The sequence below is a fragment of the Oncorhynchus tshawytscha genome, linkage group LG02 (assembly GCF_018296145.1).
Source record: "Oncorhynchus tshawytscha isolate Ot180627B linkage group LG02, Otsh_v2.0, whole genome shotgun sequence".
In the NCBI taxonomy this organism is placed as follows: Eukaryota; Metazoa; Chordata; class Actinopteri; order Salmoniformes; family Salmonidae; genus Oncorhynchus; species Oncorhynchus tshawytscha.
Genome location: NC_056430.1, coordinates 28,466,704 through 28,481,682, shown reverse-complemented (window position 1 = coordinate 28,481,682; position 14,979 = coordinate 28,466,704). Strand labels below are relative to the sequence as shown.

The window sequence follows — 14,979 nt, the reverse complement described above, 5'->3', positions numbered from 1 at the left end:
CTACCCTGGACGGTTCTGACCTAGAATATGTAGACAACTACAAATACCTAGGTGTCTGGCTAGACTTAAACTCTCCTTCCAGATTCATATTAAACATCTCCAATGCAAAATCAAATCTAGAATCGGCTTTCTATTTCGCAACAAAGCCTCCTTCACTCAGACCGCCAAATTTACCCTAGTAAAACTGACTATCCTAGGGATCTTCAACTTCGGCGACGTCATCTATAAAATAGCTTCCAATACTCTACTCAGCAAACTGGATGCAGTCTATCACAGTGCCATCCGTTTTGTTACCAAAGCCCCTTATACCACCCACCACTGCGACCTGTATGCTCTAGTGGGCTGGCCCTTGCTACATATTCGTCGCCAGACCCACTGGCTCCAGGTCATCTACACGTTTATGCTAGGTAAAGCTCCGCCTTATCTCAGCTCACTGGTCACGATAACAGCACCCACCCGTGGCACGCGCTCCAGCAGGTATATCTCACTGGTCATCCCCAAAGACAACACCTCGTTTGGCTGCCTTTCCTTCCAGTTCTCTGTTGCCAGTGACTGGAACGAATTGCATAAAGCGCTGAAGCTGGAGACTTATATTCCCCTCACTAACTTTAAACATCAGCTAGCTGAGCAGCTAACCGATCGCTGCAGCTGTACATAGTCCATCTGTAAATAGTCCACCCAATCTACCTACCTCATCCTTATGTTTTATTTACTTTTCTGCTCTTTTGCACACCTGTATCTCTACTTGCACATCATCATCTGCTCATTTTTCACTCCAGTGTTAATCTGCTAAATTGTAATTACTTCACTACTATGGCCTATTTATTTCCTACCTCACGCCATTTGCACACACTGTATATATACTTTTTTTCTATTGTGTTATTGACTGTACACTTGTTTATTCCATGTGTAACTCTGTGTTGTTGTTTGCTTCGCACTGCTTTGCTTTATTTTGGCCAGATCGCAGTTGTAAATGAGAACTTGTTCTCAACTAGCCTACCGAGTTAAATAAAGGTGAAATAAAAATAAAATTTTAATTTAAAAATGCTGTGATCTGAAGATAACAGATCCATCCCTGGGGGCAGCAGGCTGTTCACTTGAGGTTGACCTCCCCATGGAATTAATAAGTCAATGATGGCATAATGGGTGAACTAGCACCTATTTTGAGTGTACCCATTTCAGGGAGTAAAAGAAGGAAGTGTACCCTTCAATCTGTTCTGTGATTTGATGAGTCAAGTCAAGACATTTCCAAAAATGTATTCCATTGCATGAGCCACATGAGTTAGAATCATTTTAATTAACATTCCAAAATACCATTGACGTTATTGTGTCACAATACCAGGTGAGGATGATGTCTCCGATGTAACGCACAGCGTTGAGATTGCCTGCAATGACAACAAACTCAGTCCGATGATGCTGTGACACACCACCCCAGATCATGACGGACCCTCCACCTCCAAATTGATCCTGCTCCAGAGTACAGGCCTCGGTGTAACGCTCATTCCTCCAATGATAAACGTGAATCCGACCAACTCCCCTGGTGAGACAAAACCACGACTCGTCAGCAAAGAGCACTTTTTGCCAGTCCTGTCTGGTCCAGCGACGGTGGGTTTGTGTCCATAGGCGACGTTGTTGCCAGTGATGTCTGGTGAGGATCTGCCTTACAACAGGCCTACAAGCCCTCAGTCCAGCCTCTCTCAGCCTATTGCGGACAGTCTGAGCACTGATGGAGGGATTGTGCGTTCCTGGTGTACCTGTCCCGCAGGTGTGATGTTCAGATGTACCGATCCTGTGCAGGTGTTGTTACACGTGGTCTGCCACTGCGAGGACAATCAGCTGTCCGTCCTGTCTCCCTGTAGCACTGTCTTAGACGTCTCACAGTACGGACATTGCAATTTATTGCCCTGGCCACATCTGCAGTCCTCATGCCTCCTTACAGCATGCCTAAGGCACGTTCACACCGATGAGCAGGCACCCCGGGCATCATTCTTTTGGTGTTTTTCAGTCAGTAGAAAGGCCTCTTTAGTGTCCTGAGTTTTCATAACTGTGACCTTAATTGCCTACCGTCTGTAAGCTGTTAGTGTCTAAACGACCGTTCCACAGGTGCATGTTCATTTTTTATGGTTCATTGAACAAGCATGGGAAACATTGTTTAAACCCTTTACAATGAATATCTGTGAAGTTATTTGGATTTGTATGAATTATCTTTGAAAGACAGGGTCCTGAAAAGGGGACGTTTCTTTTTTTGATGAGTTTATGTCACCTAGTTGCTAGAGGGAGTATACAGCATTGAGTGTGTGAACTGGTGTTGTTAGCATCTCTGCCTTTTAGTTTCATATGGATTGATTTGAGACGGGTACAGCCAGCCAGCAGACGCTATCTAGCTAACTTTCATGCACATTTCGAACTTCATAAATACGGATTCTACCGGCACAGAACACCTTAGCTAGCTAGTGACTTTCTCATGGGAAAAAGTCAATATTGGTGGTTCAGTGGATGATGTCACCTTTGGTAACATTTTTGAATGTTAAGACCGCATATTGTTGCCAAACTTTATTTTTAGCTATCCCATGAGTGTTTGTGAGTTATCAGACAGATCTGATTTGATACAATGGAGTGTACCCATGAGTTTATCAGTCAAATTGTCATGGTTAGATGCTTCCAAGCATATTCTATTAATTATTTTTCTATGGATCTCCTTCTCCCCTGCCCACAAGGCCAAGCAAAGCATCCAAGTGCAACAAGGTTCACCAGAGTCTGAGCTTCTCCCTTATGTGACAGTGGGCCTGTATGACATGACTGGTTAATATCTCCACCTTCCCTCACTACTACCCAGCCTGTGTCTCATCCTCCTCCTCCCAATGGCTTTAGTCAGGACTGAATTAACACAAAATGGCTTACGATTATGTAAAGCAGCCCGTCTCCGCTTCTCAGGGAAACGGTAGAATATCCGACTGGCTGGCAGGGCAGGTAGGTAGTCCGTCCTATAAGATCTAGAGGCCCTCTTTTCTCAGCCCAGCTTCATCTGTTTCTCTTTTCTCAACCCAGCTTCATTTGTTTCTCTCGCTTTTCTCAGCCCAGCTTCATTTGTTTCTCTCTCCTTTCTCAGCCCAGCTTCATCTGTTTCTCTCTCCTTTCTCAGCCCAGCTTCATTTGTTTCTCTCTCTCTACTCTGGCCACCATTCTTTGGAGGTTTGGCTTAGAACAGCCCAATGAACAGCAAAGAGGCTGGGACTGAATATCCACAGCCAGACAATGGACCGTTCATTATGTGTTTAAACTCTTGAGTTGACTTTAAGTGGAGGTTATTTGAAGCTGTTTTCTGAAATACAATAAGGTATTTGTGACTTGGGTTTGGATAGGCAAGCAGAAAAGGCTTGTACCTGTTTTTACATATTTTACTGCAGTGGCCATGTAAATGTGAGGAGGAGCTGACTTGCTTTTCCCTGCAGGATATACAGTGGGGAGAACAAGTATTTTATACACTGCCGATTTTGCAGGTTTTACTACTTACAAAGCATGTAAAGTCTGTAATTTTTATCATAGGTACACTTCAACTGTGAGAGACGGAATCTAAAACAAAAATCCAGAAAATCACATTGTATGATTTTTAAGTAATTCATTTGCATTTTATTGCATAACAAGATCCTTCAGGTTTCGGGGCTGTCGCTGGGCAATACGGACTTTCAGCTCCCTCCAAAGATTTTCTATTGGGTTCAGGTCTGGAGACTGGCTAGGCCACTCCAGGACCTTGAGATGCTTCTTACGGAGTCACTCCTTAGTTGCCCTGGCTGTGTGTTTCGGGTCGTTGTCATGCTGGAAGACCCAGCCACAACCCATCTCCAATGCTCTTACTGAGGGAAGGAGGTTGTTGGCCAAGATCTCGCGATACATGGCCCCATCCATCCTCCCCTCAATACGGTGCAGTCGTCCTGTCCCCTTTGCAGACAAGCATCCCCAAAGAATGATGTTTCCACCTCCATGCTTCACGGTTGGGATGGTGTTCTTGCGGTTGTACTCATCCTTCTTCTTCCTCCAAACAGGGCGAGTGGAGTTTAGACCAAAAAGCTCTATTTTTGTCTCATCAGACCACATGGCCTTCTCCCATTCCTCCTCTGGATCATCCAGATGGTCATTGGCAAACTTCAGACGGGCCTGGACATGCGCTGGCTTGAGCAGGGGGACCTTGCGTGCGCTGCAGGATTTTAATCCATGACGGCGTAGTGTGTTACTAATGGTTTTCTTTGAGACTGTGGTCCCAGCTCTCTTCAGGTCATTGACCAGGTCCTGCCGTGTAGTTCTGGGCTGATGCCTCACCTTCCTCATGATCATTGATGCCCCACGAGGTGAGATCTTGCATGGAGCCCCAGACTGAGGGTGATTGACCGTCATCTTGAACTTCTTCCATTTTCTAATAATTGCGCCAACAGTTGTTGCCTTCTCACCAAGCTGCTTGCCTATTGTCCTGTAGCCCATCTCAGCCTTGTGCAGGTCTACAATTTTATCCCTGATGTCCTTACACAGCTTTCTGGTTTTGGCCATTGTGGAGAGGTTGGAGTCTGTTTGATTGAGTGTGTGGACAGGTCTTTTATACAGGTAACGGGTTCAAACAGGTGCAGTTAATACAGGTAATGAGTGGAGAACAGGAGGGCTTCTTAAAGAAAAACTAATAGGTCTGTGAGAGCCGGAATTCTTACTGGTTGGTAGATGATCAAATGCTTATGTCATGCAATAAAATGCAAATTAATTACTTAAAAATCATACAATGTGATTTTCTGGATTTTTAGATTCCGTCTCTCACAGTTGAAGTGTACTTATGATAAAAATTACAGACCTCTACATGCTTTGTAAGTAGGAAAACCTGCAAAATCGGCAGTGTATCAAATACTTGTTCTCCCCACTGTAGTTAAAGATTAATTGGCTGCCAGGAATTAGGACTGCTGACAGGCTCTGGACACCCAGTGTTATAGTTGTAAAGTTGAAACTGAATCAGTGCCCAGTATAACTAACGGGCAGAGTCTGTGTGTGAACTAAGCAGATGGTGTTTAAATCAAACTGCTGTGTTCAGGTGTGAGCTAGCTATCAGAGATGGAGACGCAACACCACCCTGCTCCCACCTACCTATAAAACTGATTCAGCAGTCCATCTGCATTGGCTGTTTTACTTTAAAGTCTTGTCGTTTTTAGACTGTACCTGAGCAGATGGCAGTGTGGTATTTGTGACAAAAGGAGTGGGTGTGTGTGATTTGGGTGTCCTAACATAAGGACTTCATATTGCACTCCGAGAGGCTCTCCATGGGCTTTACTCCTACTTCAAATCTGTCTCTTTAGAGAGGAACACAGAGCAGGATACTTAGGCCTGTTGTACTGTAGCCACTCTACTCCAGTACCAACACTGATAGGACTGTATACTGCAGCAGCCTCAGCCACATACATAGCCACTTACTGTAAACACCAGCCTATCTTTAATGCACAAGAAAATAACACTTGGCGTCTATTTGCTAGGGGCATGTTAGGGTGAATTGCCAAACTGTAGAGTAGTCAATTTATTGATATGTTTGTGTTTGTCTCTCTATATGCATAGAGTTTGTGTCTGAGTAAGTGCACTGTGTGGATGTGTGTGAGAGATGTGCACTGATGGGAGCATGTTTAGATGAATGGGGAGAGAGCTGTTTTCTCCTTGCCTGACTGAGACAGTTTAATTAGAGCCTGTGCTGCTCTGAGCTGAGCTGTGTGTTTCTGCGTTAGCAGCACTCTGCTCTCATTTCATCCTCTCTCGAAGCGTGTTATTGTATTTCTTAAACATACTGGAAATAGATGTATTAATCCATCCTGCTATGTGCTGCAAGGAATAGACATTTAGCTTTCATATCCGTCAGCAAATAGTGTCTTTCACATGCCAATCGCCTTTTCGCTTTCAAATATGTTTGGAGACATTTATGTTGACTATTTTCATCCTGTTTCTTAGGCTACATCCCACTAAAGCACATCTGTATATGTGTCAATATCTAAGCTGATGAAGGAAACAAAGATAGAATTATGTCATGTTTTCCACATTGTGTGACTAAACTGTTTAGAAAGACCATCTATGTTGGATGATGTTATATACAGTGCAGGGGCTTACATTTGTAAATTATTAGTGACATTTTTTTATATTTTTTGAGGATAGTGTGTCAGTAATGTTGACAATCCTTTTGTGTTACTCTCTGTAACAACATGCCTTTAAACCGTCCATGTGACATGATTAGTGTTAAATGAATTGGTGCAGAATGGTTTAATAATATAGCATACCATGGGGAGATACTTAGAGGCTTTATTTAATCACATGAAACGGAATGTAAAGGATAATGGACTGTAAATAGCACATTAAAGGCCTGGTGCAGTAAGAATTATTATATATATATCCAAGAAAGGAGAGTGATGGAGTGCTACATCTGATGACCTGGCCTCCACATACACCCAACCTCAACCCAATTGAAATGGTTTGGGATGAGTGGGACCGCAGAGTGAAGGAAATGCAGCCAACAAGTTCTCAGCATATGTGAGAACTCCTTCAAGACTTTTGGAAAAGCATTCCTGCTGTAGCTGGTTGAGAGAATGCCAAGAGTGTGCAAAGCTGTCATCAAGGCAAAGGGTGGCTACTTTGAAGAATCTCAAATATAAAATATATTTTGATGTAACACTTTTTAGGTTACTACATAATTCCATGTGTGTTATTTCATAGTTTAGATGTCTTCACTATTATCCTACAATGTAGAAAATAGTAAAAATATGGAAAAACCCTTGAATAAGTAGGCGTGTCCACTTTTGACTGGTAGTGTGTGTGTGTGTGTGTGTGTGTATAATTGTATTTATTTGAACTGAGTCGGGGTCTCGACTTACTGTTGAAATGATTTGATATTGAGATAACTGCATTGGGCCTTTAAAGTATATAGTATATAAGATGATGCATGGTTATCCGTGTTATGAATATTTTAGTTCTACTCTACTGTAAATAGTGTCATATGGCAAAAAATTATGCAGTGTGGTCATGATCTGTGTTCTAGTGAGTAAGCTTTTCTGCACCAGTTTTCTTTAGCGTATACAGTTAATCCCATGAATGATCCACCCCTCTCCTGCCTAAGGAAACTGATCCATTTCCACCCCTATGGGCACCTTAACTCAGCCTCTTGAAGTGCCCAGCCCCAGGCAAAGGACAGATCCAGCCTCGGGAATGGAAAGCCTTCTGTGCCTGCAATCTGTTCATTTCCATGTACATGTACCCATCACTACTACATCAGGATGATAGAGACGGGGCGTATAGGTTTGCAATTCAGACCCAGGGTGCATTCTCAGGTAGGATGCTGCTGTTTTTATGCTTGATGTAGGTGGTGTACTCGATGCTCATACAGGCTGAATTGATATTACATAAACACACATACAGTACAAGTCAAAAGTTTGGACACGCCTACTCATTCAAGGGTTTTTCTTTATTTGACTATTTTCTACATTGTAGAATAATAGTGAAGACATCACAACTATGAAATAACACATATGGAAACATGTAGTAACCAAACAAGTCACACACACACAAAAAGTCAACAAATCAAAATATATCTTATATTTGAGATTCTTCAAAGTAGCCACCCTTTGCACACTGATGGCATTCTCTCAACCAGCTTCACCTGGAATGCTTTTCAATTAACAGGTGTGCCTTATTAGAAGTTCATTTGTGGAATTTCTTTCCTAAATGCGTTTGAGTCAGGCAGTTGTGGTATACAGAAGATGGTCCTATTTGGTAAAAGACCAAGTCCATATTATGGCAAGAACAGCTCACATAAGCAAAGAGACACGACAGAGGAGACTGTGTGAATCAGGCCTTCATGGTCAAATTTCTGCAAAGAAACCACTACTAAAGGACACCAATAAGAAGAAGAGACTTGTTTGGGCCAATAGACACGAGTAATGGACATTAGACCGGCGGAAATCTGTCCTTTGGTCTGATGAGTCCAAATTTGCGATTTTTGGTTCCAACCGCCGTGTCTTTGTGAGACACCAAGTAGGTGAACGGATGATCTCCGCATGTGTGGTTCCCACCATTAAGCATGGAGGAGGAGGTGTGGTGGTGCTGTGCTGTTGACACTGTTGGTGATGTATTTAGAATTCAAGGCACATTTAACCAGCATGGCTGCCACAGCATTCTGCAGCGATACACCCTCCCATCTGATGTGCGCTGAGTGGGACTATCATTTGTTTTTCAACAGGACAATGACCCAACACACCTCCAGGCTGTGTAAAGGCTATTTGACCAAGAAGGAGAGTGATGGAGTGCTGGATCAGATAACCTGGCCTCAACAATCACCCGACCTCAACCCAATTGAGACGGTTTGGGATGAGTTCGACCGCAGAGTGAAGGAAAAGCAGCCAACAAGTGCTGAGCATATGTGGGAACTCCTTTAAGACTGTTGGAGAAGCTGGTTGAGAGAATGCCAAGCGTGCGCAAAGCTATCATCAAGGTGGCTACATTGAATAATCTAAAATATCTTTTGATTTGTTTAACTTTTTTTTTGTTTGCTACATAATTATGTGTTATTTCATAGTTTTGATGTCTTCACTATTATTATACAATGTAGAAAATAGTAAAAATAAAAACCCTTGAATGAGTAGGTGTGTCCATTTTTTTCCTATTTTGTTGCCTTACAACCTGGAATTAAAATAGATTTTGAGAGGGTTTGTATCATTTGATTTACACAACATGCCTACCACTTTGAAGATGAAAAATATTTATTGTTTGTTTCACAATAAAAAATAAGACAAAAAAACTGAACTTGAGCGTGCATAACTTTTGCATCAATTACAGCTGCAAGTCTCTTGGGGTATGTCTCTATAAGCTTGGCACATCTAGCCACTGGGAATTTTGTCCATTCTTCAAGGCAAAACTGCTCCAGCTCCTTCAAGTTGGATGGGTTCCTGCTGGTGTACAGCAATCTTTAAATCATACCACATATTCTCAATTGGATTGAGGTCTGGGCTTTGACTAGGCCATTCCAAGACAGTTAAATGTTTCCCCTTAAACCACTCGAGTGTTGCTTTAGCAGTATGCTTAGGGTCATTGTCCTGCTCTCAAGAATTTCCCTGTATTTAGCGCCATCCATCGTTCCTTCAATTCTAACCAGTTTCCCAGTCCTTGCCAATGAAAAACATCCCCACAGCAGGATGCTGCCACTACCATGCTTCACTGTGGGATGGTGTTCTCGGGGTTTGTGCCAGACATAGCTTTTTCCTTGATAGCCAAAAAGCTAAATTGTAGTCTCATCTGACCAGAGTACCTTCTTCCTTATGTTTGGGGAGTCTCGCACATGCCTTTTGCCAAACACCAAACATGTTGCTAATTTTTTTCTTGAAGCAATGGCACTTTTTCTGGCCACTCTTCTTTAAAGCCCAACTCTGTGGAGTGTCCTGCTTAAAGTGGGCCTATGGACAGATACTCCAATCTCCGCTGTGGAGCTTTGCAGCTCCTTCAGAGTTATCTTTGATCTCTTTGTTGTCTCTCTGATTAATGCCGAGTTTCGGTGGGTGGCCCTCTATTGGCAGGCTTGTTATGGTGCCATATTCTTTCCGTTTAAAAAAATAAATAATGGATTTAATGGTGCTCCGTGGGATGTTTCGGATATTTTTTAATAACCCAACCCTGATCTGTACTTCTCCACAACTTTGTTCCTGACCTGTTTGGAGAGCTCCTTGGTCTTCATAGTTCCGCTTGCTTGGTGGTGCTCCTTGCTTAGTGGTGTTGCAGACTCTGAGGCCTTTCAGAACAGGTGTGTATGTACTGAGATCATGTGACAGATCATGTGACACTTAGATTGCACACAGGTGGACTTATTTAATAAATTATGTGACTTCTGAAGGTAATTGGTTGCACCAGATCTTATTACGGGGCTTCATAGCAAAGGGGGTGTATACATATGCACGCACCACTTTTCCATAAAAAAATAATAATAATTGAAACAAGTTATTCATTTCACTTCACCAATGTGGACTGTTTTGTGTGTCCATTACATGAAATCCAATAAAAATCAATATAAATTACAGATTGTAATGCAACAAATAGGAAAAACACCAAAGGGGTGAATACTTTTGCAAGGCTCTGTTTCTCCTCCTAATATTGTACAATCTGTGTGTTGCGTCATTGGCCTGGGCTATTATTTGTTTGAATTCAAGACTTGATTGATCTCAGTTTGTCAGTGTCAGAGTAGCCACTCATTTCAGTCATTTGTGTGGTATTACAAAAGATTCAGCTAATGTCTTCTGTCATGTAAATTACATTGAATTGCATGAAATGCAGTTTTTTAAAGGCTGATTCTTGAGGGGGATGCCCTGATTTAAAAAAAAAAAAAAAAAAAAAAAATTTTTAAATGTTAATCTGTAGAAATCCTAAAAACGCTTTTGCTCAACTTTTCTTTTATTTAACAATGCACCGGGGCCTATGCTTTCTTAATCCGGCCCTGCATGAGGCCACTAGTACAAATGGCCCGGAGGCTCTGACTTGTCTCATTTACAGCCAGTTAAATAACTTTCACACAGTCAGTGGTCATTGAGTCCACTCACAATGTGTTGAGGCTACTCCTGCTCCTGACTGTAGTGTAATGCAGTGTGCGTCGGTAATCCATAATTGAACAGGGTAAGAGATGTAGGTGACCTTACTCTTCCGGTCTGTGTCCAAGGAGGCGTAGCAGCAAACTGACCCCAGATCAAACCAGCCTGCTACAGTACTGCTACCAGATTCCTGCAGGGGAGGGCATAGAGGTGAATGATAGCCCAGAGCCAACATGCAGTATCAACAACCAGCCTGATAAAATATTTTGCACTACACAGAAATGATAAAGGGCTGTATCGTCTCGAGGTGAACAATGACATAGACCAGACTGGGTGTGTGAACTGTCGGTTACTTTTTGTGAAGAACCTAACTCAAATTAACACCTGTCCTGCACTTGTAGTTGAACAATAGTGTGATTCTGGAATAACAATGTATGGTGATTTGTTGTGACTGTAGTCCAGAAGCATGCTTCCCCATTTATCTGGGCTAACAGCTTTACTGTATGTCTCATTTCTGAGCAGATTGCACGGAGTGTGTGTGAAGGCCATGTGCACCGTTCTTTTAATCTTATTAAGCATTTGCGTTTTAATGTATAATACCTCAAGCCATGACAACAGTCCTCACCCAATCGTTTCATCGACCACCTGATTCAGTGTCTACAGATGAAAAACAACAAATTGGCTACTGTACACACAGTAGAGAATATATATATATATATATATATATATATATATATATATATATATATATATATATATATATATATATATATATATATCATAAAAATATATATATATATATCATAAAAACTATTATATTAAAGATTCAAAAAAGTTCTTATCGGTGGCACCTTTTGCAAGTTTACTGTTCCATCTTCCTGCCATTGTTTTGAAAAGGCAACTTCCATTTTTATTTGTTGGAAAAATCCAGAAGTTGCCTTTCAAAAGGTGGACCAGCCAATGGACCAGACTGTGTGTCTGTGTACTGTATTGCACCAAATATTATTGTGTATACTTACAAGATGCTGGAGTCTCTGCACTAACAATGGGAATGAATGGCTGCAAAGGCAGAAGGCAGGCGAGAGGAAGCGTGAACATTCTAGCCAATGAGATGGCAGATTCGGATGTGAACAACAGACACAACTACGGTATAAAATCTATTTTTGCAAAGTTGGCGCTATGTCAAGAACGTCCACTTATATTAGTACATTTGTTACAACCTTGGTGTTACGAAACTTCTATTCGATTATATAGGCCACACGTAGCAATTTAGCAAATACATTTCATTTTGGACCAAATTCGAAACTCTCATTGACCTCCGTACAAAAAATCCCCACGTCCATGCTTTATTTTCACACAGGTCGGAGTCGGCCTTCTCGCTTCGCCTCTTCCTCTCTTAGTGCGCTGGACTTGCAGATAACACATGGTAAGATATCATGAGAGACCCTAAAGGACCCGACATTTGAAGAGAGAATCACCATTAACAAGTGCATATGCTTGTTAATGGTGCTGGTTTATTTTGAATCTCAGTCCGCATGTAAAGTGGGCTTTTTGGATCCCCTTGCTTTTTCAGAGCAACATAAATGGATTGTTTTGTTCTTAGTCACCACAGCAATGTAGAAAACCTCCATGGCTTCACAAGACACCCACACACTCATAATCCTACACACACACACACACACACACACAGCCATGGCTACACTCTCATACATAAACACAGTAAGTGCGAAAATGTATATTCCAATAATAACCACATGCACACAATCATACTCCTACAAAATTAGACAGGCCCCCCACATATACCTACACACTCTTCCTCCCACAACAGCCATTACATCATTCCATATCCCACACATCTTACTTACCTTCAGCAGAAGGCAACTCGAGGTTCTCTACTCCCGGTTTTTAGTTGGTATGGTTCATTGTGTTTTGAGATAAGGTCACTGGCTTTAAGGATCTCCTATTTGGATTGGATTCTTCGTATTGAGAGCTTAGGAAGGAAGGAACAAGGTACATTGTGTAACCCATAGAAATACATGAAATGGTTCTACTTATTTCTGTGGTGTACCCGTTATGACAAGTGCAGCATTTAAGGTTGTAGCCTAGCACCGCCTCAAATCGTCCTCTGTGGTTCACTGTTCTGTGTTGCCTTGACAATGTTTTTTAAGTTATTGGCCATCACAAAGCTGCCCTGGTGAAATTATATTAGCCTGTTAAATGCACCGCACAGAAAGCTATGCAACCTTGAGGCTTTCGATCTTTTGAATACTGCCCAAATTAATAATTGAATGTGCTTGAAATGTTGATGGAAAAAAGAAATATGCTTTTTGTGCCCCTGAATTTCTAACACTAGAATAAGCCTGTTACCTACTGCAGATTTTCCCAGTGTATTATTTCTTTTACCTGTGACTTTTTAGACTGAAAGGTAAAAGAGAACTTAACCAAACCTGTGTATGTCTGTCAGCAGTGGAGTCTGTGTCTGAGCTGCGATTATTTTTGTAGGGACTGGGATTTGCTATAGGGGTTTGAGCTGGAGTCGAAGCTTGTGATTGGCTATAGGGGATTGAGGCGTGGGCCTAGGCTTCCTGGTGTGAACTGAGATATTCCACAGGATGACATGCTGGGCCAGATTAACACACACTTCTTTTGTCAGCCCTCCTGTGGAGTCACACATGGCCAGGCACCTGCACACACAGTCACATAATCCTACTGTCAGCATCCGTGTTCCTGGTGGGCATCTGTGAGCCTGCTCCCCTCCATCTGCATCCAGAGTACAGAGAGACAAAATGTTTTTCGTGAGCTGTCATGGTTGTCAACTGCCATAGTTGTTACATCCTCCCAGTAGTCTGTGTCAGTGGAGACACAGATACATTAATTGTCATGAAGCATGGAACTACTTTAAACAAAGCTTGACTATATAAAAAACCTACAGCGCAAGTATCAACACCATATTAAGGATAATGTTTTCTCTGTATTCTGACAGAAACCTTGGGAAGTCTGGCCTGAGGGTGTCCTGCCTTGGACTAGGTGAGTGTGAGGGGGGGTGGCGGAGGGGCTAGGAGACAAAAATGTGTTAGAGGTGACCCAGACTGCTGTTGTTTTCACTAGAAATACACAAAGTGAACCACAGAGGGAATTTATTTCACACCAAATAATTTTCCTAGCAAATATCTTGGAGAGTGAAGATATGCCAGAAATGCAAGCTGAGACCTCCATCTGTTGACTAACACTGTTATGGCAAACTCTGCCAAAGCCTCATCTCTTCCAACTATAATTAAACAGCTACAGTAGTCAGTGTGTGGCATCACTGCCTCTTCAACACTGCTCGCTCTATGTATCTCTAGTCTGATAGACTACTAACACAGTCTCCCTGTCGTCACTCTGTAGGAACATGGGTGACGTTCGGAGGGCAGATAACAGATGAGGTGAGAGCAGATGGATTGTGTTTTTTCTGTTATTCTATCAGTCAGTCAACACTCCAATTTCACAACTATCTACATGCTTCTGCAGTCCACTGCTTACACTATAAACATATTGACACATAGAGAGCCAGAGAAGCAACACGCGTGCCATAGCACGGAAGGTTACAACCCCATGCAGACCGGGGTTTTAATAGTTGAAAACACTTAAGCGCCAATCAGTGATCTCTCGACCACCTCCCTTCCTCTTTCTTTCCTCTCCCTCGCTCCACTCTCCGGCCAACAGATGGCGGAGCAGCTGTTGTGTCTGGCCTACGAGAACGGCATCAATCTGTTTGACACAGCAGAGGTCTACGCCGCAGGGAAGTGAGTATCATCCAGACTGTCCACATCACATCTTCATGCAGACATCACTTAGATATCAATGACTGCTGAATCACAGGATCATACCACACAAAGCCACATAGCCAAGCAAAGCATAGGCTAACACATGTACTGTAGTGTGTTTGAATGAATGAGCACTGACCTAACAGGTGGCAATGAATGTACGAGCGTGTTAATTAATGAGATGGGGGACTCATCTAAATGATATGGTGTAGACTCACATTTAGTACCAATGAAGCTGGTGCTGGTCTCCAGTCCTTCCAGTGTGGTCGTGAGGATTTAGCCGACAGCACGTTGAGGGAGTCTCCCAGGCCATCACACATCTTTAGAGAACTCATTCAATTTGATTAAACCTCTGGTTTGGTGGATCTGAGGCCCAGAGGCTCAGATGAAACGCTCACTGATGCACTTACCATGAGTCTGTGCGCCTCTGCGGCGTCCCGCGTAGGTAGTTGGCAGGCATGTTTGCAAATACAAGGCCTTACAATTTTATCCACACGTGCCTTGGACAAGCCTGCAAAACGGTTTACATAAACATGAGTGATGGATTGCTCTGTAGCCTTGAGCTCCAGACCTGGGGGGAGAAACACCTCATTTATAAC

General features: G+C 42.5%; 1 protein-coding gene across 11 annotated transcripts in view; it reads left to right on the top strand.

The window, feature by feature from the left end:
* The window catches only part of kcnab2a (potassium voltage-gated channel subfamily A regulatory beta subunit 2a), a 119,185-nt gene that overhangs the window by 83,722 nt on the left and 20,484 nt on the right, over positions 1 to 14,979 (top strand). For all 11 annotated transcript variants that reach the window (XM_024374890.1, XM_024374893.1, XM_024374892.2 and 8 more), the window contains 3 exons: positions 13,558 to 13,601; positions 13,962 to 13,999; positions 14,280 to 14,359. In XM_024374890.1, the coding sequence (XP_024230658.1) occupies positions 13,558 to 13,601; positions 13,962 to 13,999; positions 14,280 to 14,359 (162 nt within the window). The remainder of the gene's footprint in view (positions 1 to 13,557; positions 13,602 to 13,961; positions 14,000 to 14,279; positions 14,360 to 14,979) is intronic.